The sequence below is a fragment of the Plectropomus leopardus genome, chromosome 7, assembly GCF_026936395.1.
Source record: "Plectropomus leopardus strain MGB_pleo_1.0 chromosome 7, ASM2693639v1, whole genome shotgun sequence".
Lineage (NCBI taxonomy): Eukaryota > Metazoa > Chordata > Actinopteri > Perciformes > Serranidae > Plectropomus > Plectropomus leopardus.
The window spans coordinates 20,453,578-20,477,452 of record NC_142182.1 but is presented as its reverse complement, the minus strand read 5'-3'; the positions used below and the strand labels follow the sequence as shown (position 1 = coordinate 20,477,452).

Sequence of the window (23,875 nt, the reverse complement as noted above, 5' to 3'; positions counted from 1 at the left end):
TGGAAAAACTACATTAACAGATGACATAAACAGATAAGAGGAAAAAAAGACATGTCTTTTCAAATAGGTTGGTGTTAACGAAACCTGTTTAATTTTATACATTTAAATTTTTATCATAAGTCATGTCAACCCCTCTCTCTCTCCTTTTCACTCATAAGCTGCCCAATCTCATAAAGGCAAAAGCCCAAAATATAATCTAAAACCTTCATCATAACCTTGAAACATTTTAAAATGCATTCCTTTTCTCCTAACAAATGTTCTTTATCTACTCATTTCAGCTCTCTGTGCCACTGAGACCCAATTGACACTTCACTGAACACTGCAGCGATTCCAACAGTGTTATGAACACATAAAAAAAATGAAATTTGCTTATATAGTTACAGCAAAGTGGGATGGCCCAGTTATAAAAATGAAAATCGGTGTTGATTTATCAATTCTACTGTATGAGTCATCCCTGACCTGCAGCAGGACTGGACCAGTGGCAGGCCTGCAGTAAGTTTCATCATGTTGTGGTGAGATATTGTAGTGGTTTGCTATTTGCATCCAATTTCTGCTCTATTGCATCACACTGTGCAATACAGCAAAATTGAACTTCTTTTTAAAAAGTGGGAAATAGTGATGGTTTCCAAAACTGTTTAATCGCAGAAACTTCTGAAATGAAAAAAGTGCACGCTCTCGCCTCTCTCTGAGTGGTCTGGTTGGGCCATAAATGATTTTCCTTTGAAGAGAAATCGTTTTTAAGCAGAGTTTTACAACAGGTCTCTCCTTCACTCAGACTTTAACAAGAACCCTTACTTGACCTGACCAGATGATCACACCACTCATTGCTATGTCATTGGTATTTGCTCAATGGCTTTTAAACTGGAAGCCCATAATAGCTATTTTGGGAACTTGGTTGAAACAACACACATAATTGTATTGAACAGTTTGGTATGAGATTCGGTACGCATTAAAAACTAAACGATATGTTAAACATTACACTATTACACTTGGAAATACATTGTATTTGAGCCCAATTACTATATTCTTTTACCAGCCTCCTATTTCAGCCAGATATAATTCCTGATTTGTACAATAATAATGCTAGTTTTAATACATTTTAACAAAATAAATGTATTTTTTTAAAAAACCAACCCAGCTCCAATGTTGTTAAAATCCCAAAAAGGTCATACTTTATACCTCTCTATCATTATTAGATTACACTATATGATGTTCATTATAATAAACAGATGAATTACAATAACACCAAATCAGTACTACTGTCACTAGTACACTCTGACTACCACCACACTATCATTGCTACTACTACACTTTCACTATACAGTATTCACTGCTAGTGGTAGTTTTAGAAATAAAACTATTACCTATGCTTTAAAAAGATAATATTTAACAAAATTACACTGTCACTAATACGTCTACTCCTACTACTACCACATTACTATATTATCACAACTACTACTTCTACACATCACTGCTACACTATCACTGTCACTACTCTATTATTACTAGATCGTATTTTATGATGTTAGTTTTATTATATAAATGAATTTAAATAACATTAAGAATAATTCAATAAGTACATTTTTCTGGCATTCTCGTCTAAAATGTAGCGTGAATTTTGTTACACCCCTACTAGGTACACTGATAACATCTTTCCTATTCTTTCTCCAAAAGTTCAGAGTCTACTTACTAGATATACTGTATATGATCAATTAAACTTGAGCTGTCATTGACTATGTTTTATGTTTGTCTCTATGCTTGTATGAGGGTGTCGTATTCAGTGTTTTATCCCTTATAAACCTAACCAGGGAAAGGGAATGCAAATTTGTTTTACAAGTCATAAATAGCATAATGCATCAGTAGCATTTTATTCAAATGTACAAATGCCAAATGAATTATCTCTACCAAATAAATAGATGAAGTAAATCAACTTTGATGTTTTATTTTATTTCTCTATTGGAGCTGCAGAAAAGAGCATAAACCCACTGTATGGTTTAAGAAAGGTTTCAGATTAAACTGTATTGTTAGCTGCATCAACAAAGATTTAATTGACATGGATTTTTGTCTTATTTGCATTTGGATTGCTTTTCATGAACTGGTAAACGTACCTTGATGCAGTGAGCAACCAGATTGGCAATGTACTCCTGACAGCTACCCTCCAGCCCATGAAAAATGAGGTTCCCATACTGTTCCACCTGAACACAGAGAGAGAGACAGGTGGATGAATAAGTCTATCAATGAACTGATACACAAACATGCGTAGTAATGCGTAATAATGAAATATGTAATACAATGGCTGCAGCCAAAACTTCCTTAACTCAGCTGCATGCTACAGCAATGATCTAAGTTGTGGAACATATTTCACTGTCAGACTAAAGTCACTGTGCATTAAAGCAGCATCTTACTGTCAAAAAACTTCTATAAATCAGAGTGAGATTTAAAACATTTGCAGATGCTGCTGGATAAAATCTCAGCCTAAGATGCTTCAGTTTGACAGTCTGTGTGTGTCATTGATGTTTCTTTCATCTGCATTTTCCATCATTGCTTTATTGCGTTTGAAAAATGTATGATGATGAATGATAAAATGATTTTTATTCTCTTCAGCTCCTTACATGGCTACAGCCAGCAGGGGGCACTGTAGCTGCAGCTGCACTTAAATCCTCTTTCTTCATTTCCTTTCATCTATCCATCATATCATCTCTCCCTCCTCTGCCTCTCTTCACCATTCTCGTGCTGCATACTTCTAGCTTCCTCCCTATTTTTCGACGTCTTACTCATCTAATCCCTAAATCCCTCGCAGTCCTTTGTGTGTGTGTTTGCATGAGTGTTTGTGTATGTGTATGTATGTGTGTGTGTTTGCATACCAGGCGGACATAGTTGTGTAGCAGCGGCAGGGGGAAGAGGTATTCCAGAGCCAACTCATCAAGACACGACTCAGACAGACCTGTCAAAAACACACACACAAAATTCACACAATAAATCCTCAAATCCGCTCTGGTTTACATGCTCAGTGTCAGCAGCCGACAACTGCAAGCTCCATGGTTACATCACACAGCTGCAAACCTCAAGGTGCCCTTGTCCCCGAAACTTAAACGCCACAGGTGCAATGCACACAACATTCAACAGCTGATTGTCCTCAGGTGCTTTTCAGCTTGATATTATGAGCACTGCTGTCAGTTAATTAGAAGAGAAATAGTGGTCAGAGTGGTCATTCACTCGTTTAATAGCTCTTAATGCTGTTGATCAGTGAGGGGGATATGTTACAGCTCTGAGAGGTTTTAGTCTGCTTCCTGAGGAAATCAAAAACACACACTCATCCTTCCTCATTAAACATTCTTTCAGATCGTCACAGAATCATTTCTGAACATTAATTTTAAAAGCTTTCTTAATTATGTTGCATACACTTGTAAACATCAAGCTTGAGATGTTGATTAAGCTACTACGGACTCAAAATCTAATTGCAAGCCTTCCACGTAATAAAATATGACAATATGATGTGTTCACTTGCTTCAAATGCAAATTATGTTGGTTGCAAATATCAAGTACTATAATTGCCTGATACCAGAGGGGGACTGAGTCCATATTTCTTTATTCCAGTTGATCTTTTAATGTCTTATTCCTTCTTTGCAGATATTAAAAATTATTTCCAAATGATTCCAGAAACATGAAAAACTTATGTCAAAGCATCTATTACTTTCTATGTAAGAGGACATGCTTACAGCACCTTGAAATATGTCATTGCATGTTTGATGCGCATCAACTTGTCAGAGGATGCTACTCTGTTCTATTTACCACCATTGATGCATGTCAGCTTTTCATGTAAGCAGTCATTTCATCATATTTGTCACCCAATTTTAGCACATCTTAGCTACTGCAGTACATTTCACTAAATTCAATGGTATTGTTTCTATTTTACAGGTCTGTTATTTCCTAGTTTTCTGAAAGGAACAATGTCATTTTTTCAACACCTGAAAATGGAGACAAAATTCTGAGTTATTTGAGATTACGCATTGTTTGGTAGTAACGGATTATAACTCTTTCCCATCAAAATTAGCGCATGCATGCAGGTTTTTTAAACACAGGTAAAGCGGCTAAAAATAGGCTATAGACTGCGTTCCCATTGCCAATAGAGCAGAATTGTGTACACGGCTCTGAAGCAGATGAGTATGCCTTCCTGTGTGTATGGGTTGTTTTAGTATATCAGTTCGACATAAGACAGCCCAAGGAACAGGTAACCAGTAGAAAGCAGCATGGACAGAGGCCTGTGAAAATTTTGGACCGAGCATCGATGCATCTTGCCGCTTAAGGAGCTGAAATTAGTGCGTTCACCTGGGGGTTGTGTTCCCATTGATGCCAGTTGGAGCTGGAGGCCATAAATACCTGGGAGTACTGCACCTTTTGGCTTTATGTGTATAATTAATAAATATCAACAATTTTATGCATACTTTCTCCCGATCAAATTTCAATACCTATTTCATTATTTTAAGACAGATGTTATAGCATTCAGTGACAGATTTCTTTCCACTGAAGCCTAGAAATGCTGTGAGTATGAGGCAGACAAATAAGCGGAGGGTAAAAACTGAAGAGCTGGACATTTCCTGGCTCGATACCATCACAGTGACGGTGGGTGGACGGACAGGCAGGGTGATATGAACCTCTGAGTCAGGACTTCACGCCCACATCCACCCCCCTTGACTTAATGAGACGTCCTCTGAAGGTAGACGGTCAGAAAGACGGAGAAAAAATGAGTACAAAGGAGATGAAGGCAGAGACGGAGAAAGACGCGGAGAGAGGCAGAAAAAGAGAAAATGGATTGTAGAGTGAAGGAGGTGGAGAGAGAGATGGAGAACTTGGCTGCAGTTCACCCTGATTTTCATGGTGCCAGACTATTCTTCTTCTTTTTTTCCTGACTCACTGAGACGAGAAGTACACTAGATAAAGCAATTTAAGGAACAGAGGCAGCAAAACTGATATCTGTAGTGCAAGACCGTCAGCTGCTGTGACTCATGTATAATCACTGACGGTGGTGTCAAAGGAACCGTTCTGGTTCTGTGTGCAATCCTGTTCTACGCCCAGTTGTCTTTAAAACGGTGCAAAACAAGGATTTCTGTCATTTATAGAAATACTGCTCACTTCTTCATTCCAGTACCAATCTTACCAAACACATTAAATAATATTACAGATCATACTTAAATATAACAGTGTATCATACTGTATTAATATCAGAGGTAGAAGTTGTAAAGGTTTTTGGTGTGTTCACTGATTCCTCACACATAGCTAGCAGCCTAGCTACATCTGTGGAAAAACTGCAGCCGTACAGGTTGTTGAAAAAACAACTTTTAACTCAACATCTCTTTGATTGTTATAGTTGAAGTTATACCAGTGATGTTGATATGTACGCAATGTAGTGAGAGATTTTTTAAATTTGGATTTAATCCATATAAATTTAAATAATAAACTTTTTTAATATAATAGTTGAACATTTTGAGAAATATGCATCTTCTCTTTCTTTCTGAGAAAAGTTTCTATTTCCTTTCACACACTAAGACAATTAACAATAGTGGATATCCTCACCTTGCACAAGACGAATGCACAAATGGTTAAAGCATGCTGGCCACCAGGTAAAGTTTTTTTTTTAACACAGCCTGTTCCCTAGATGGTAAAGCGCCATCAACCAATGGCCATTATAGTATAATAACTAAGTGTGGAGATAGGTCTGGCTATGCGACACTAGTTATGTTAAAGCTAGGGCACTGTCTGTCCTGTCATGACCGAGACTATAAATATAGGATCTCATCTGCCCAAGATAGATGCCAAGAAGATAAAACAATGGTGATCAGTTTGTTTGTCTTTTGACAATGAGTTTTCATTTGTTCATTTCAAGACAGATTTGTTGATCATAATGTAGCAAGAAAATAGTGCATCCCCTGGGTGCTTTTGATGCTTTTTTCAGATTTTAATGTGTCAGAATCATTTCCAGATAATCCTGAACTACTCCACCTCCTCAATTCAGTCTAAATATCAACCTAGGTTGTTTACATGGGCAAGAAGTAACTCGACTCCTACCTGCATTCATTCAGAAGAAAGAAGATGAAATCTGTAGCAGCTGGACTCATGTTGGTTTTCAGTAGCCTGGTTAAAACTAAAATTTAGGAAACCATGGGGAATCTAGCATGTTTTCACCATGATGCAGGAACATCAGACTGATTTAAAGTGTGAGTTACACTTATAACAAACATGGCTGATCTCTCAGTCCTGCCCTGTTCACTGGGTGTGCCTCGTGGCCACGAAAATGCCCCAAATGTGCCTCCATATCATATGTCACTATGTTTGCATGTACTGGAAGGGCAGCAAACAGTGTGTTTTGCATGCACTTCAGATTTCTTTTGACAGCTTAAATATACTTATATATATGTGTGTGTATATATACAGTACATGCAGCACATGCATGTTGAAATTCTGTTTGAATGCAGCACGATGACTTTGAAAATCCATGACAACTGTTTTATTTCATTTGTGAAATAAAACTGTCCATCAAAGTCAAACTTTGCAGATCGCTAACTAGCTCTGTATCGTTACAACGTGGGCAGTACATGCAAATGAACAACACTCCCCTTCATGCTGCCAGCACCCAAAGCTCTGCGCTCATCCGCCAACAACATTTTGCATCATCCGGACTGCTGTCGGCAAAAGAGTGGGGGAGCTCTGGGCGCTGGCAACACGGAAGGAAGCCACACAGCATTCATGTGCACGCACTACTCACACTGCAATGACACAAAGCTGGATGAAGATCAGCAAAGTTTCCCTTTAAGTCAGTCTGTGTGTGGATTGTAGCTTAAGAACTTAATACCCTGACCTGACAAACCAGCTCTATGTCACTGTGTAGTCATAGTAATTCATGTATTCATTTTGATTTAGCCTGATCATTAATGAGTCAAAATACTCTTGATAAATGTTCTGGCTAAAATGTTCCTTCATGTCGTGTGACTCAGCAGGCTCATCCTGGTACATCTCTGCCCACGCTACAATTGCATCCAAATTTATTTGTAAGGCCCTTTCATCCACCAAATGGCATTTGTTATCAGTGATGGGAGCTCTGATTCTGTTTTTTTTTTTTTGTTTTTGGCTCAGTGATTGCTGAATGAACTCTAAGTTGCAAGGTTTGTACCTTTGAGGCGGATGGTGATACACTGGCTGAGGGGCTTTCTGACCAGGTCCCAGGGGGATAAAGGCAGCTCCTGATTTGGCAACCACTCAGTGTCACCTGGAAAAGAGAAGCATGGAGACACCCAGTGAGACACAATCACACAAATAACCGCACACGCACTGGAAATATGTTCAACAACTCTATATCAAATATTATGAAATGTGAAAGAATGCCACTGACCTACAAAAATACAAAATAGTATGCATACAGTATATGCATTAAATGTCAAATATGCATAAATTATATGCACTACAATGTAAAATTTATCTGTGTGTCCTGTTAACCTAGCATTAAAGTGTTTTTGCTGCTACACCCACATTAATAAGTAAAGCACGGAATCTACTTTTCTAAAGGAAATGCTACAGAGATGCAACATTAATGCACAGAATATTCCTCTGCTCTAACATATAAAGCAGGAGAGACAGCAGGACTGATTCTCTCACAGGGTCTTATTAGAGCAAACACACATTAGGCTGTGTAAGATGCATCATGAGGAGTTTTACCAATTGAAATGAAAAATGTCTTAACTGAAGAGTAAAGGAGGTCTTTTTTCTACTATTTGAAATAGATGAAATATAGATCTGAATCATGTTGACAAAATTTCTTGTTGCAGTTTTTTTTGGACTGAAATTGCAATTGCAATATGATTTTTGATTTTACAGGGGATAATCATTTTTTCATCATTCTGATTTTCATTGAAAGACACCAGTTCAGTACCTAACAAAATCTTTTCCCTTCTGATCATGACCAGAAATGTGTTTTTGCAGAACGTTATGTCACAGTTCACCTCTTGGCTATAAAATGCCGGAACTTCACCATTATATCCTATTTGACATTTGTGTGAAATTCATATAAATTATTGAGTTATGGCCAAAATATGTTATATAAGGTCACTGTGATGTTGACCTTTGACCTTCAAGCACCAGATTCTACTCATTCTTAAGTCCAGGTGGATGTTTGTTCCAAATTTGACAAACCTACTTAAGGCCATGTTTGTGCTAAATTTGAAGAAATTCCCTCATGGCGTTCTTGAGATATCGCCTTCACAAGAATGGGCTAGATGGGGGGATGGATGGACGGACATACAACTCAAAAACATAATACCTCCAGCCAAGTTTAAAGTAGTGGGTATGTAGTACACAAGAAGAAGAAAAAAAATTGCAATATGCAAATTCTATATTGAGATATATATATATATATATTGGTTACTTTCGTGTGTAAAGGAGAGTGAGAGAGAAGGGAATAAGAGAGAGAGAGAGAAAAATAAACCCCACAGCTCACTAATGACTTTGCGTGCAGTTGTGGTCAGCAAAAAAAACCCAACTAATTGAAAGTTTAAAACCTTAAAGGGGAATTACACCCATTTTCAAGTTCTAGTATAATTCTTAATTTAGGTCATGTTCCCCTTAAACACTTGCATGTCACAGGGTTGTGGGAGGAGTTGGGGAAACTGGAGAAAACCCCCATGCAAACTCCACAAAGAAAGGCTGAAGCCAGCCATGGAATCATGATATTCTGCCATTTTATAGGCTAATTGATTAATCAATGAAAATAAGTTAGATTCTACGCCACTAGTTCCAGTAGGTATAAATCAGCACCCTCTGCTCCTCCTATGCTGCTTTTGCTCTGCAGTTACTTGTTACAGTACAGCAGTTCTTTGTAAAAAAAAAAAAAGAAGAAGAAAAAAAAGAGAGAAGTTTAATGTGAAGGTAATTTTTGATAAAGTTGGAGGTTCAATTTTTGAGGAAAACATCAAACTTTTCCCTGAACAGTTTCTCCTGGGGATGAAACCAAAGTTCAGCAGTAGTTTGGTAAGTTTTCGGTACAAATGGAGACTTCTACAAAAGCTATACTGTATTTCATGTCAGGGGAATTAAATCCCCACTTTTTAGAGTTTTATGAGTTACCTGTGGAGAGTTGGAGTCATCTGTCAATGAGCCTCGGGCTGAATCCTCAGTCCCTCTCATTACCTTAATGTTACTGTCCACAGAGTTTTACAGTATGAGGGGACTTTTGTCATTCAGTATGTTTACATGCACAGTTAAGTCGAGCTACAGTTATAGCTCAATTTGAATTTAATTGGACTACTGTCTTTGTCCCAGTATACAAGCACCAGGGGAGAGTTGATTTATTGACAGAAGTATGTCTGACCCCGCCATGATAGATAGCGATATGCCCCCTTTCAGCTAGTCGCTATTGAACCTTCTTCTAGTTGGCCTACTACATCGTATACCAAACAAGTTAGCAAGCAGCAAACAGACTGCATGTTGAACAGTGAAAACATGGATAACTTTTAGACACTGTACATTTCGTATGTACTTGTTGTTGTTTTTTTTTTCTCAAAATTTTCAAAACAGCATCATAAACCTTAGTTACCTGTTGGCTCTAAATTGCCCATAGATGTAAAATTGAGCATTAATGGTTAGTTCATCTCTTTTCACTTCTATACCTTAACTTCTCCATTATTTTATGTCTCATACCCATTTTGTCAAACGTTTAGTGCTGTCAAAGGGCCTCCATAAAACTGCATGAATCAAATGTAAACACACACACACACAAACATGCTCTGGTTGAAATCAGAAATATATGCAGATATGTTGAAGCAAAAAAGACACGCGTGCAGACACAAAGCCAGACACCAAAGAGTGTCTGGATGTCTGCAGTTTGATCCCCTTTGACACACAAAAGAGACATTTTCTCCTAAATTGGCATCTTCCTCCCCTCCCTCTACCCCTCTTTCTCATGCATTATGCATCCCTCTTCTGCTTGAGCTTTCTTTCATCGTCATCCCCAAAACACACGTAAACACACAGTCTCTCTCCATGTTGTGTGTAAAACACAGTAACAGTGTAAGAAACAGTAAACATGTAATGAGATGCAACGACCGACAACCATGAAAGACTGAGGCAGAGAGAGAGAGCCTCTGCCTCAAATGTCTTTGCCATTTGAGGCAGAGGACATCGATTTTCTTTTTATCAGTCTGGGTCTCAGACACCTCTCCACTGTGACACACGCACACACGCACGTACACACATACACACACACGTACGTAACTTTAACCCTAAACCAGCATCTAGTTGGAGAGGAGAACCAACCGCACAATGATGACATTTGATCACCAGGAAAACACACAGAAGCAACACACACGCTCTCCACATGTTCCAACACATTAATTATTCATCCATTTAACAGAAGACAAACAGTATTGTGTGCGTGTGTGTGTGTGTGTGTGTGTGTGTGTGTGTGTGTGTGTGTGAAGCTCTGACCATCAACCAAACATCTCTTCTGTCACTGCACGTCTCGCAGCAGCTAAACACACAGGAGACAAGTCATACCGAAAGACTCAACTTTGTAATTAAAGGGATAATTCACATCTTTAGAAGCTGGGTTGTATAATATACTTTGAGAGTGTATTACCTACAATATGCGTGTTGGCAAGTGCCCCAGTTTTAAGAAGGAGAAACACGCACCACCACAGAGAAGATAAACTGCTGTGGACAGGTCAACAACAAAATGTATTTTAGCCACCTAAACACCCCCCCACCAAAAAAAAAAAAAAAACCCAAACCCAATATCAGTTTTAGTGTACACTACATTGTGATTATTCACAGCTTTACCTTAATTTTAGACAGTGATTTCCAACAGGAAAATGAAGCCGCTCTCTTAAAAGCCAGACCCTATTGAGAAAAATCATTTAACTTTGATTGTGGGTGTGATGACTGACATCTACTGTAGGTAATCCACAGACTATGGATGAGTACCCTATACAACCCCACTATCTAGCCTGAAACTTAAGAGCCAAATTATTGCCTTAAGTGTCAACACTAAATGTTGTAACTAGTAGATTAACTAAGGTAGAGAATCAGCTTTAGATATGAACACAAAATGAACCAAATTAATCAAAGATCCTTTCTCTGTCAGCATTAACACATGGATGAGCTATTTAGTTCTTACAGGACATTTGACACAATCAGCTGTTCACAAAGGTTGTTGGCCATGACCTGAGGACGTCCGGTGTGTCTGCCTCAGGGTTCCTTACATAACCTGACAAAGGCGCCCATATGCTACAGTCCATTATTCTAAGAGGTGTGTTAAGTTTACACGACACAGAAAGGCGCCGGCAACATAAAGCTACAGTTAAACAGAGTAATAGACAACAACAGGGAACGGACCACTGCCAACAAGATATACCTTATCCTGCTCTTTATCACATTCAGCTGCAGTCGCACACTGTGATCGAACAGGGACACAAAAAGGCTGAGAGTAAACTAAGAGTAGCAGCTTAAACATCAGCAGATAGAAAACATGTCTCTGTCTCCATCTGTCCTCTCTGTCCCCTGGGGTCATCAAGATGGACAAGGAGGCAAGCAAAGAAAAGGAAAAGCAAAGAGAGATGAGACAGGAGACAACAGTAAGAAAAATAAGAGTCAAAGAAAAGTAATGTCACATGGTGTGTGAAGGAAAAGAGAAATTAGGAGGGAAGGAGGTAAAGAAGGAAAATAAACATTAGATATACTGCTACGCCTCCACAAACCAGTCAAGTTGCACTCACAGTTTACATCCATGTCTGTGAAAACAAGGGTGCTTCAATCAGTTCATTCTTGAGACCAAGTGGATGTTTGTGCCAAATTTGAGGAAACTCCCTCAAGGCCATCTTGAGAAATTGCGTTCACAAACGGATGAAAAGTGAAAAGTCACAGTTACCTTGATCTTTAAACTCCAAATTCTAATCAGCTCATCATTGAATCCAAGTGAACGTTTGTGTCAAATTTAAGTAAATTTCCTCAAGGTGTTCTAACTGTTTTGAGATATTGCGTTCACAAGAATGAGACAGATGAGGTCACAGTGACCTTGAAGTTTGACCTATGACCAGCAAAATCTAATCAGTTACTTTTTGAGTCCAAGTGGATGTTTGTGCTAAGTATGAAGAAATTCTCTCGAAGTGTTCTTAAGATATCGCGTTCACAAGAATGGGCTAGATGTACATACAGACGTACGCATGGACGTAGAGACATATGGACAACCCCAAGACATAATGCCTCCGGCCACAGCTGACACGACGCAGAGGCACAAAAAGATGGAGTCGTGAAAAGAGATGGGACGTATGAGTGATAGAGTAATGACAGTACGAAAGGAAGGGGAAATGGGAAGAAGATGGAGAGAGAAGCGTAAAGAAAGGAAAGGAGAAGGAAACGCGTGACAAGAGGGAGAAAGAGGGTAAAAGAGAAGGAAAATAAAGAGCAAATAAGGAAAGGAGGAGTTAAGGAAGGGGCACAGTGACATAAAAAGGTGTCTTCTCACCTATAAGGATGGAAGCTATACTGGCGGGGCCAAGGCCTAGCGGTGGGCGTTGCGCCTCCTCCCTGGCCGTCTGACATTCCCCACAGACAGTCTGGAGGTAGGAGGTGAAGGCGTGGCTGAGGGTGGAGTGCAGCTGACACCAACGCATCGACCGATCCACAGACACTCTGCCAAGCGCCAAATGGCTGCTGGTGACGCTCTTTGCCTCCTCCTCCAGGGCCTCCACAGGACACATGGATCCCGCTCCTCCTCCCCCTGAACACTGGAGGCGCACCAGGACCCGGTATGAGTCTTGAGGAGAGGAGAAAATAATGTCACAGTAGGTAAAGTAATAACAGTCTGGGGTCAATTGAGGCATTTCTTTCTTTGGATCAGATGTCTGATGGGCAGAATAGTGATTATATGTCATCTTAAATATAATATAATGCAGCTTATTCTGTTGCAATTCTCAAAAAAGTAACATTAAATTCATATTTAGCATAGATATTTAACATCCTTTAAGAGTAGGCCTACGTGTTAAAATGTGCAAGAGACACAAGTGCTATTTTCAGGGTTTTTTATTTGCACATACACATGAATAGAAAAGATTTTTAAAACATTTTAAAAGTTTAAACACTGTGCAGGAGAGGTTAACAGCCAAAAATGGCCTATGGAGATAACCCCCCTATTAAATACCTGTAATCATTCAAAAAAGGAAAAAAAAAAAAAGATTAAAACAAAAATTGCATTATTGATCAAAATTTCAAGACCAAGCAGTAATGCAAAATTGATATAAATGTACAAATGACAAAAAGCTTGGATTTACAAAGAGAAATGTATTATAAATGAATTAATGAAGTGCTACGAGTCTTTGCAAATTTGAATGATTTTCAAATGTTTTTAAATAACGATAATGTCGATAATTGATTGCAGTGATGGGAGTAGGCTGGGTCAGAGGCAGAATTCATCTTCAAGGCATAAAACCCGCAGACAAACACAAACACACACAGACACACTCACTCACGGAGGTTTTCAAGTAGATCTTTGCAGTCATCAGTTGCCACGTCATGAATAGTGCGATTACACTTATCCCTCCTCCCGATGTCCTGTTCACTGTGGCTGCACAGCACCTCCAGACACTCCTAGAGACACACACACACACACACACACACACACACACACACACACACACACACACACACACACACACACACACAGAGAGAGAGATCATGTTCAAAAAACAAGATATAACGTAGCGTTTTCAAGAGGGACAGGTTACTTGGTCTTTGTGAGTAATAAACGTGTACAGTGCAGGGTGGTTTTTGCAACACAAGCTGTTGTGTTTCATGAAAGCACGGATCAATGAGTGGCGGTCTTCATTTATATTCAAGTCAGACACTCAGTGGAGTCTAGTCTAGTCGGGTGTCTCTGTCTCCTGCATTTGTTTGAGCTGAGTGGGACGGTTTAGCCAGCAAGGTTAGATGTCCCGTTATCCTGCTGCTGTGGAGACTGATGGCAGGACTGGACATAAGTGGAAGTGTACAGGTACTATAGAGAGTCAGTGTAGTGTACATAAATGCACAGAATAGTGAAAACATTTCTCCAATATCTTAAAGACTGATAGCAGCAAATCAGTAGTGAAGGTTGACTTACTACCAATGTGATTAAACCCTCTAAACTCTTTTCTGACCACAAAAGACAGAAGACACATCATTGCTTTATAAAGTTGTTTCATTATGTTAGGAAGCAGTACATGAGACCTTCACATGTCAAAGCCACGCCCTTCCCCGGTGAAAGAAAGTGAAAGATGCTGTAGATGTCCACGCAAATTTTGGCATCTTTTTGTTTCTTTCATCATGTGCCAGTACATTACTTTAGACGACAAGAGCCTGCTCTGGATGAGGTATTTCCCATTCATACAGCAATATCCTTTAGAGTTAAATTGCAATCAATCTGATGAATGTAAGGCTAATATTCTGTCTGCTTTTTGGTAGGCAGAGTGTAATTATTAAAGTTTAAACCACAAGTTAAAGTTTAAGTTACTGTTATCACATATTCCGGCGGCTCTTTCTCACCTTGAGGCCCAGGGCAGCAGCCATGTGTGCAGACGTCCAGCCATCACTGTTGGCGTGGTTCAGCAGGTCAGCAGGCAATGCCAGGGTGGCAGGGAGGTCAGAGGTCACAGTGGGGTCACCCTGAGATGGGTGACAGAGGATGAGACGCAGCGTGTCGACGTGTCCAGAGCGCACTGCTGCGTGGAGAGTCGTGCAGCCGTCCTGCAGAGAAAGATGAAATATGATTCATGAGTTCCTGTTCAATAAAAACAAAACACTCAGACTGAAGTCTGTTCATATCGAATGAGAGTTTTGAATTATTAATGTGTATGCAAAGTAGAACTGAAGTGATTTGCTTTTCACGCCGCCTGTCAGAGGAGAGCATCGAGCAATAATTTGATTACAAGTCAATAAATGTTGAGAACCACTTATGTCCTATGCAGGTTCATACTGCAACCACAGATAACAGTTATTTGCACTATTGATCACAGTCTGCCAATTACGTTCTTGATTAAACAATTCATTGGTTGGTCAGTTAAATGTTTTATAACTGTCTATAATAGAGAAAAGCAGAGAGCCCCCAAAGTCCCAAAAGGTGATATTTTTTATTTTGTGCTCACAAGTTGATTATCTTGTTTCCAAAAGATAATTAACTTGTTACCACTAGAAAATAACTTGATCCCTCCAAAATAATTATTGTGTTCCCATAAGATAATGAACTCGTTCCCCCAAGGAAACCTGTTCTCACAAGATATTTACTTTGAAAGCACATGATAATTAAATTGTTCCCATAAAATAATTTACTGATTCCCACAAGACAATACCTTGTACACAAAAGATAATTAACCCCTGCGCACAAAATGATCTGGTTCCCACAACATAATAACTTGTTCCCACAAACAAAGAACCTGTTTCCACATGACAATCACTTGCTCCCATGTGACAATAGCTGGTCCCTAAAAGATAATTATCTAGTGCAGACAGAATAATAATAAATAAATAAAAAAGGGGCCCTGTTGAAAAACTGCCACTGTAAATTCCAAATTGACATATACAAGGTTTTGTTTTCTTTGACTAACAATCCAAACTGCCCCCAAAATCTAGTTTACTATAACAGGATATCAAAAAAAAGAACCCAGACAATATTCCCATTTTAAAAGCAGGAACCTGCTAAATTAATTGATCAGAAGTGTTGTTATCAATTTCCTGTTGACTGATTAAATAATATTTTTTTTTAAAAATCTATTAAATAAAACTTTTTCGTTATAGTTTAAACATATTCAAGCACACATTCTAGTAAATATACTGCATGATTCAATGTTTTTAGTTTATACTGATTTTTCACTGAAAATACCAGAATCTCTAACCTGAATGACTCATCTCATTTAAGCCGAATTTCACTTGTATTTTATGCCTCCACTCCTACTAAAGTTGTATTTTCTGCTGCATGAGGTCATTTATCACTGCAGTGAACAACAAATAAGTTCCTCTTGTAGCAAAAACAGCACCAAAATTGATTCTGGTAACCGCTATGGGAAGAAAATTTGGGAGAAAATGCAAATCAGCTGCTAATTATGCAGCTGAGTAATTAAAAAATGAGTAGACTACTTTTTATCTGAATTTTTATATTTTTGTATTGGTATATTGTATATCAGGTGGTTTGTTTTATCCTAAATGAACATGAATTAACATAAGGGTAAAAATAAAAATAAGCTGCAGCTGTACTGCATCAGACGGTTTTGTCTTCACCCAGTTCAGAGCTCCTCCTCTGTGTTAAATCATTACGTTTGACCAAACACACACTGGCCAACATTTTCTAGTGTCTAAAAATACATGTGAGCTGAAGAGGTCAGATATGCTACAGAGACTTTTGGCAGCTCCTCTGGCTCAGCAGGGGAGCCGGGCTAAATGTAGAACAAAAGCAGGTACATTAACTAAATATAGGGTCTCATCACACACTTCCACTGCAACCAACAGGCCCCTATGGTTACCATGGAGACCCAGGAAGCCCATATATCAATTAGCTTCTAGCAATCAGTCGAAAGGCCTCCCAAAAGAACACAAGTGTAAAACAATGAGGAGTGTTAGTAATGGGTGAGAAAGTGAGAGAAATGTGTGAATGAGGAAACAAAGGGAGGATTCTGTGTGTTTAATCGAGGAATTTTGACCTGGTATTTTCTTAAAGTATAGGCTATCAAAATGGTTCTGAACTGTGGAAATAATATACAAAATAGGGATCTTTTAAATGTCTGGAGCAGGGTACAGTGAGCAATCAAAGGGCACAAGATCCATTACATTTTAACTGCAAAGCTACATGTTTATCTACTATCTACTCCAATTTATTGTCTGTGATTTATCTTAAAATCATAAACTGTGGACAAGATAATCAATGTAATTTTCACAAGCTGAAAGACCAAAATGTTTCATTCTCTAACACCTCTGACAACACCAATCCCTCTTTGTAAGATGTTGCTTTTCTGCACTTCAAAAAAATGCCCTTTTTAGGAAAAAGATTACTGGTTACTCTGTATCATCAAACATAGATCAAAAATCAAAGTTTCTGTTCTTGGAAAATGTAGAAAAAACAAGATGTGGGGAATAAGGATACATATATAAGCCTTTATTGTAGTGGCTTAAATCATTAAAAGAGCCAACATGTGTCAGCCACTGTAGATCTTCATCAAGGCTTTTAAAACAATATAAAAATACACTTTTTGGTCGAATGGAGCTAAAGTTTTCAAAGTTTAAAGTTACTTAGGACCGTTTTCTTCAGAAACACAAAGATGTCAAACATTTGGGCAATAACTTTAAGTATAAATCTAATCTAGAAACAAGAATCCAAGTGCAGTGTGGAGCTGTCAATAATGATCATGGGGGTTGACACGTTTTCTAACTGCACCAAGTCAAAAAAACAAAAAGTTTCCTGAGGTGTAAATCCGATAGCCAGCTTGGGGGCTCAGACTTACTGTTGTGGTGCATGAGCGATCGGCTCCGGCGCTCAGCAGGACTTGCACACAGTGCAGCCTCCCTGCCTCGCATGCGAGGAAGAGGGAGGTCTGTCCCCCCGTTGCCACCGAGTCCACAGCAGCTCCAGCAGACAGCAGCACCTCCACACAGCTGGGGTGAGGGAGCGCAACGTTAGAAACCACGTACCAACATACTTATAAATACAGACATATTATACACATACTGTTCAGTACTTACTCATACATGCAGGAGGAAGATGAGCTTCACAAGACATCCAATATATATATACATATAGCAGATTTAATTGGTCAATATTATCTGTTAATTTTGTATTGTAAGAACAGTGGTCACGTTATGCCTTCACCTTTTCTGTCATTTCTGTCATCACTGACTCATTGTTATAAGGCGGTGTTAACACTTGGGTATGCGTTTTTACAACTTTTTATTTAGATTGATTTTTTGGCTGAACTTAAAGGCGAGATAAAAATTTTAAAAAACACTGTAAATGCAGCAATAACTATGTCATGGGATGCATTTTTATGTCATTTGACCGTAGACTGTAAAAATAATGGGCATATCTATTGTGACATCACCCATTACTTTGGGGACTCCCTTTTGAAGTCTTGAGTTTGGTATTTTGGCCGTCACCATCTCTGGAGCCAGAGGCGACCATATCTGGGAAAAAGGCTGATGCTGAGAAGGACCGAGGACACTATCACTATCAGGATCTTAAGTTATCAGAGAGAAGGTGACTTCACATTTGCATGTCTTGGACTAGCTGTCACAGATTTTTAATCTGAAACTGCTTCATTTGGTTTTTTTTAAGTTAAAAACACCAGGTCTGGATCAGAAAAACGTGAGCAACCCATCCCCAAGATGCCAAACCGTGTCTGAGATTCACTGATTTATAATGTGAAACTGTTTTATTACGCGTTTATAGCTGTTTCAGTCAACTGGTTCGTTCGTTTTGGATAAGGAAGAAACCTCTGTGGATAATTCCGCTTTAGATAAAAACCTCCTGAATAAAGGAAAACAAAGGAATTCTAGGTGGGAGAAGTTTTAGATGGTTGCAATTTGCAATTCACTGCTAGATGACAAAAAATATGATATTGATTTCAGACATACTGAAAAAAATCCATTAAAAGGTCATGCTCCAAACCAAATACTTAATATCACGCGTTACAATGATTACACACTCACACAAACACCAAAGTTATGAGTGGGAGCACCACCTGTTCACAGACAAGAGAAGACATCCATCACACCCCAACCAGAGAGCAGATCATCTGAGGAAAACTGAGCCCATCTGCTACCACGACTCTGAGTCACGACCACCGAAAAAACTGTTAACCCCATAAAATAAACTCTCAGTGTGTGTGTGCGTGTTTGTGTGTGTGTGTGTGTGTGTGTGTGTGTGTGTGTGTGTGTGTGTGTGTGTGTGTCAGCATACCTTTTGGATATTCCCACTCTATAAATAACACTGTGATCAGATATTACAACATTGCACATTCCCCAGCTGGTCCTGGGCATCGTGTTTTGGCTCACCCACAAACACACACACACGCACGCACACACACACACACACACACACACACACACGCACAGACACACACACTTCACTATAGCTGACAATCTCTCCTGCTGTATGCTTCACACTGCCAATGCATCAGGACTGATATGTGTAATCAAACCTGACTGTGCGTGTAGTGTACAAACAGATGTTATTAATAATTAATAATGAGAGCTTGGTAATAAATTACCAATCATTAGAGGTGGAATCAAGCTGCAAACACTGACAACAGCTGACCAGTTGAAGTGAGGTGATTCTAGCTGCGGGAAATCACCCCATAAAGCTTAATGAGTGATGCAGAGCTATTCTCAACCTGACAGTCTATACTGTGGGCCACAAAGCCACCAGTTGATACTGACATGGTGACAGCAGACATGCTGGCACCGAAACTCAACATGGTTACCGGCATTGGTCTTGTTCTTATTTCACACATGGGAGGCTCATAGCAAAATATATAGTCATGTGTCATCGACTGAAAACAACGTAGGTGATATCAGAATAACTAAAGTGTTATGATTTCAGGGGCCAATGATACACTAGACGAGAGCGGTCAAGTCTCAAAAATGAGATCCAAAAACAGTATTAGATAACAGCTAACATTTAACCAAAGGTATCACAGCGATATGCTCCACAGAGGGCAGTCCACCCCCAAATCAGAAATACACTCTGCAACTCACACCCAAACAACCTAGATTTATAAATAGCACTACAGGAAAGGGGGAAAAAAGTGTATTTTGAATTTGGGGGTGAAATATCCCTTTAAAATTTGTTTTTTAGTAAAGCTGGAACCAGTGGTGAAACAATAAGCTGATTAACAGATGAGTAGGTCAACCAAAAAATAAGCAAAACAACATCTTGACATTGGATTAACCTTTACTGACATTTGTTGAGTTAAAATGCCAAATGGTTCCAGCTTCTCAAGTGTGATGATTTTTTTTCTCTTTTCGATATTTAAATGAGTTAAAAAATATCTTTGGGTATGGACTGAACAGACAAAACAAGCAGTTTGGGACTTATCCTTTTTATCTTTGCACCTTTTGTCTGCAGTTTTGCTCATTTTAATGGTGATTTTTTTTTTTGAAAAAAAAGCATTGTAAATCATTTCATAATTAATTTTACTTGTTATATATTTTCTCTTTACTCTGTTATTGCAAGTCTCTATCCTTGAATGCTGACTGTTTTATATTTTGAATTGCCCTGTTGTATGAATTCTGCTATACAAATAAAGCACCATTCTCTCCAATTAAACACACACTGGTGACCAAGACTACTATACAAGACGCCACCTGCTCATAAGATTAACATTCTCATGCACTCACGATAGCAACCTGGGGCTCAGTATCTTGCCCGGGGACACTTTAAGATGTAGACTGCAAGGCCTCAAACCAGCAACCCTTCAATTGTTTAGATTAAGTTTAGCTTCTAGGACTGAGGAGTTACAGCACAAGAGCTTCTGAGCTGACCTGCTGTGGCCATGGGCGGCAGCAAAGTGTAAAGGTGTGAATCCATTTTCATCCGAGACGTCAGCAGGTGATCCAGAGGACAGCAGCAGCTTCACACACTCTGATTAAAGAGAATGACAGATAAAGAATAATGATTATGTTGTAGTCTTCTGTTATACGCAGTGAAAGGCAGAATTAATAAATCACATTAAAATACAACATCATTAAAAATAAGTAAATGATCCCAATGCAGATAGCAGAGCATAGCAACCACTTCATCATGTTGCCTTTGTTACTGTAGTCTGTGTAGTAGGTATGCGGACAAAATCATCCGAAATCACTGTTTCAACGAGTCGTTTATTAATCACTTGGTAGAAAGCGCTGTCATCAATGGCCTTTAGTGTTTTATAGAGAGACACAGTCCAGCCACCTTGTTAAGATAAGTTACACTAACTTCAGCCAGACAGTATGGTTTCTGTCGCTGGTTCTTCTGAAAAGATGAAACATGATACAGTGCCGCCTTTTTCTTCTGCCCAATATGCTAAAATAAATCAAATTTCAGCACCTTCTCGTTTTGTAACAACAAAGATAAATCAACAATAACTGTCTTGGCTTTCGACTATTATATTTCCCATGAGTTTTAGCCATGGAGGCGGTCTTTTTTCTTTGTATAAATGACAGACATTGTTTACTCTCCAGTACAATAGTACAGTTCCCATTTATCTTTGAATACGGACAGAAATCCCCCCAAAAAACACTTCAAGCTATTCACTGATGAAAGAACGCTTTTATGAGAAATAACACAGAACATTAAAAGCTAGTGGAGCAAAACAGAAGTGGGGCAGGAGGACTTCAGCTCTCTGTAGTGTATGTGACAACAGCCTACACAAAAACAGTTTTACATTCACTATGTATCACTGTACGGCACAGCAGGAGCAAACAGAAACTAGTACAGAATGAAAATGGAGTGAATCTGGCATTAAATTTCATGCATCAATTTATTTTCTGTATATAAAAACATTTATTCTCAAAGGTCTCAGCACAATGAACCAGTTATTTAATAGAACAGAATTCAAATATTTTCCCAATTTTAAGAACAATCACAAAATACCTGGAACATCAAAGAAAAATGATAATTAGAATTAAATATGATCATGTAAGATTATATATGGAAAGATCTGTGTGCAAATTGTATCACAAAGGAATCAATACTCAATTATGGAGTTTGATCAGAAACTAAAAATCAGATATTTTAATGCTCTACTCATTTTCTTGTCATATAAAAGAAACATCAGTGGCACTGTGTTGGCAAAATTAGGGATAAATTTGGGACCACACCAATATTTTTTGAGCCTGACCAATGATTCAAAGGTTTTGGGGAAGCGTAAGAAATTGACAAAATTATGGAGTTAGATGTCCCATAGGAGTTATACTTTGAGACAAATATAGCACAGATCAGTGGTATATACTGAGGATACTTTTGTTGATTGCCAAGAAAATGATATCGGTGGCCTGGAAAGATGTAAAACAACCATCTATAACTCAGTGAATGCAGTGTCACAAAAGGGTTTACACAATGCAACACATGATGACCAGTCTGCAACTGAAAATGAACCCTTTTACACAAAGGTGGACTCAAGGTACACCTAGGTAAGGTCTCTGGGGGTTTAATCAGGTACAGTAGGTTGTTATAACTTATTGAATTGTTTACTTAAAATTACACAGATATAATAATAATAATAATAATAATAATAATAATAATAATAATAATAATAATAATAATAATAATAATAATAAATAAATAAATACATACATACATATAAGCATATACTTAAGAGGTCCAATGTCAGGGAATGTTCTGTTATTTTGTAAAAAACGAAACACTACATAAGAGTTAAAACAAACAAAAAAAGTCTATGTTTGGTTTGAACATAGCAACGTAAATCTGTTGGTTTGGGAAATGAAGGAAGAAAGGTAACTGCAATCAGTTGAGAGAGAAACCTCTTGGGAAAGGCAAAGGACAATAAAATATTAATAAGGAGGAAGACTAAAGTCTGTGTCTGTGTGTGAGAGTGTGTCCTCTCTGTGTAACTCCGCCTATAATCCCTCAGCACAGCTGTCCTTCAGCTGCATTAGTCGTGTTCATAGATCAGCGCTCCGCAGCTGACAGAATGTTACTAAACATCTCAGCAGGGGAGCACATCCTGATAGACCTGCAGTATGTGTGTGTATGGGTGCCTGAAATTTGGGTCTGCATGCATTAATTATTCCGTGTGTGCTACTCAAAGTCTATCTGCCGTGTGTCAACTGAAAGACGCACGTAGTCTACATCTGTGCTGAGGTTACAGCCCTGACATGACAGTCCATCTCATTTAATGGCAGCCAACATAATGGGATCAGCTGCAGCTCACGCAGTTACAGACTCCACAGCAGCACATGGTGAGTGTTTATCAACCGCATCAAGTCTTTGTTCTCTCACTGCATCTTTATGTAGCTTAAAGGCACAGCAAAGTAATAGGGATGCCACTCTGAGTAAATGTTTCAGAGCTCAGTCTCTGGTCTCTACTGCTGAAACTGGCACCTGAGCTGAAAGACACTGCAACACCTAGTGGTGGACAGATAAGTTACAGGACTGTGAACAGCTGGCTCCTTTTTCTATTACACAGTTACAGGACTGTAAACAGCCGGCTCCTCTTTGTATTAAACTCATGGTATGTGGTGCACAGCTCGCGACACCGAAACTCAGTCTCCAGTCTCTACTGGTGGAACTGGCACCTGAGTTGAAAGACACTGCAACACCTAGTGGTGGAGGGGTAAGTTACAGGACTGTAAACAGCCAGCAGCCAGCAGGCAGAGATAGACCATGGGGAATTACGACATTTTTTTTAAATCTGACTTGGTGAATTAAGGATTCATTTCAACCAAACCAGAACTGGCAATTGTTGGAACAATGGACGTCAGTGACTGTGTGAAAGTTGAATTCAAAAGTTTTTTCTTCACCTTTCTCTGTCTAATAAGTGAAATAGGTGAGAGAATATTACTTTTCTTAACATTTCGTGGATATCTATTGTGTGTTATTAGTTTGAAAAGCTGAAGGTAAGCAGCACACTCGCCGTCAGTGGGTGGGGGGTAGTAGCAGTGTTTGGCAATTTTTCTGTATGCTAAATTTTAAGTAATAATCTGTTTTAATAATCAGCCAAATTTCTGACATGTTTACTTTTCTGTGGTCAATCTGAGTAATATATAACCTAACGCTTATTATTCTATAATCTGAGCTAATATTCTATATTTGAGCTACACCTGGGCTACATCTTTACAGAACCTCGGCCGAGTTTTCTTCATTCATACATTCATT

The 23,875-nt window shown here is 38.7% G+C and overlaps 1 protein-coding gene across 1 annotated transcript in view; it reads right to left on the bottom strand.

Moving 5' to 3' along the window:
* Window positions 1-23,875, bottom strand: part of cttnbp2 (cortactin binding protein 2) — a 165,381-nt gene that overhangs the window by 65,117 nt on the left and 76,389 nt on the right. Inside the window, exons 6-13 of the mRNA XM_042495910.2 lie at window positions 20,542-20,641; window positions 17,508-17,658; window positions 14,563-14,763; window positions 13,512-13,629; window positions 12,509-12,799; window positions 7,169-7,264; window positions 2,865-2,944; window positions 2,109-2,195 (exon numbers count right to left, since the gene is read on the bottom strand). Coding sequence (XP_042351844.2) covers window positions 2,109-2,195; window positions 2,865-2,944; window positions 7,169-7,264; window positions 12,509-12,799; window positions 13,512-13,629; window positions 14,563-14,763; window positions 17,508-17,658; window positions 20,542-20,641 — 1,124 coding nt within the window. The remainder of the gene's footprint in view (window positions 1-2,108; window positions 2,196-2,864; window positions 2,945-7,168; window positions 7,265-12,508; window positions 12,800-13,511; window positions 13,630-14,562; window positions 14,764-17,507; window positions 17,659-20,541; window positions 20,642-23,875) is intronic.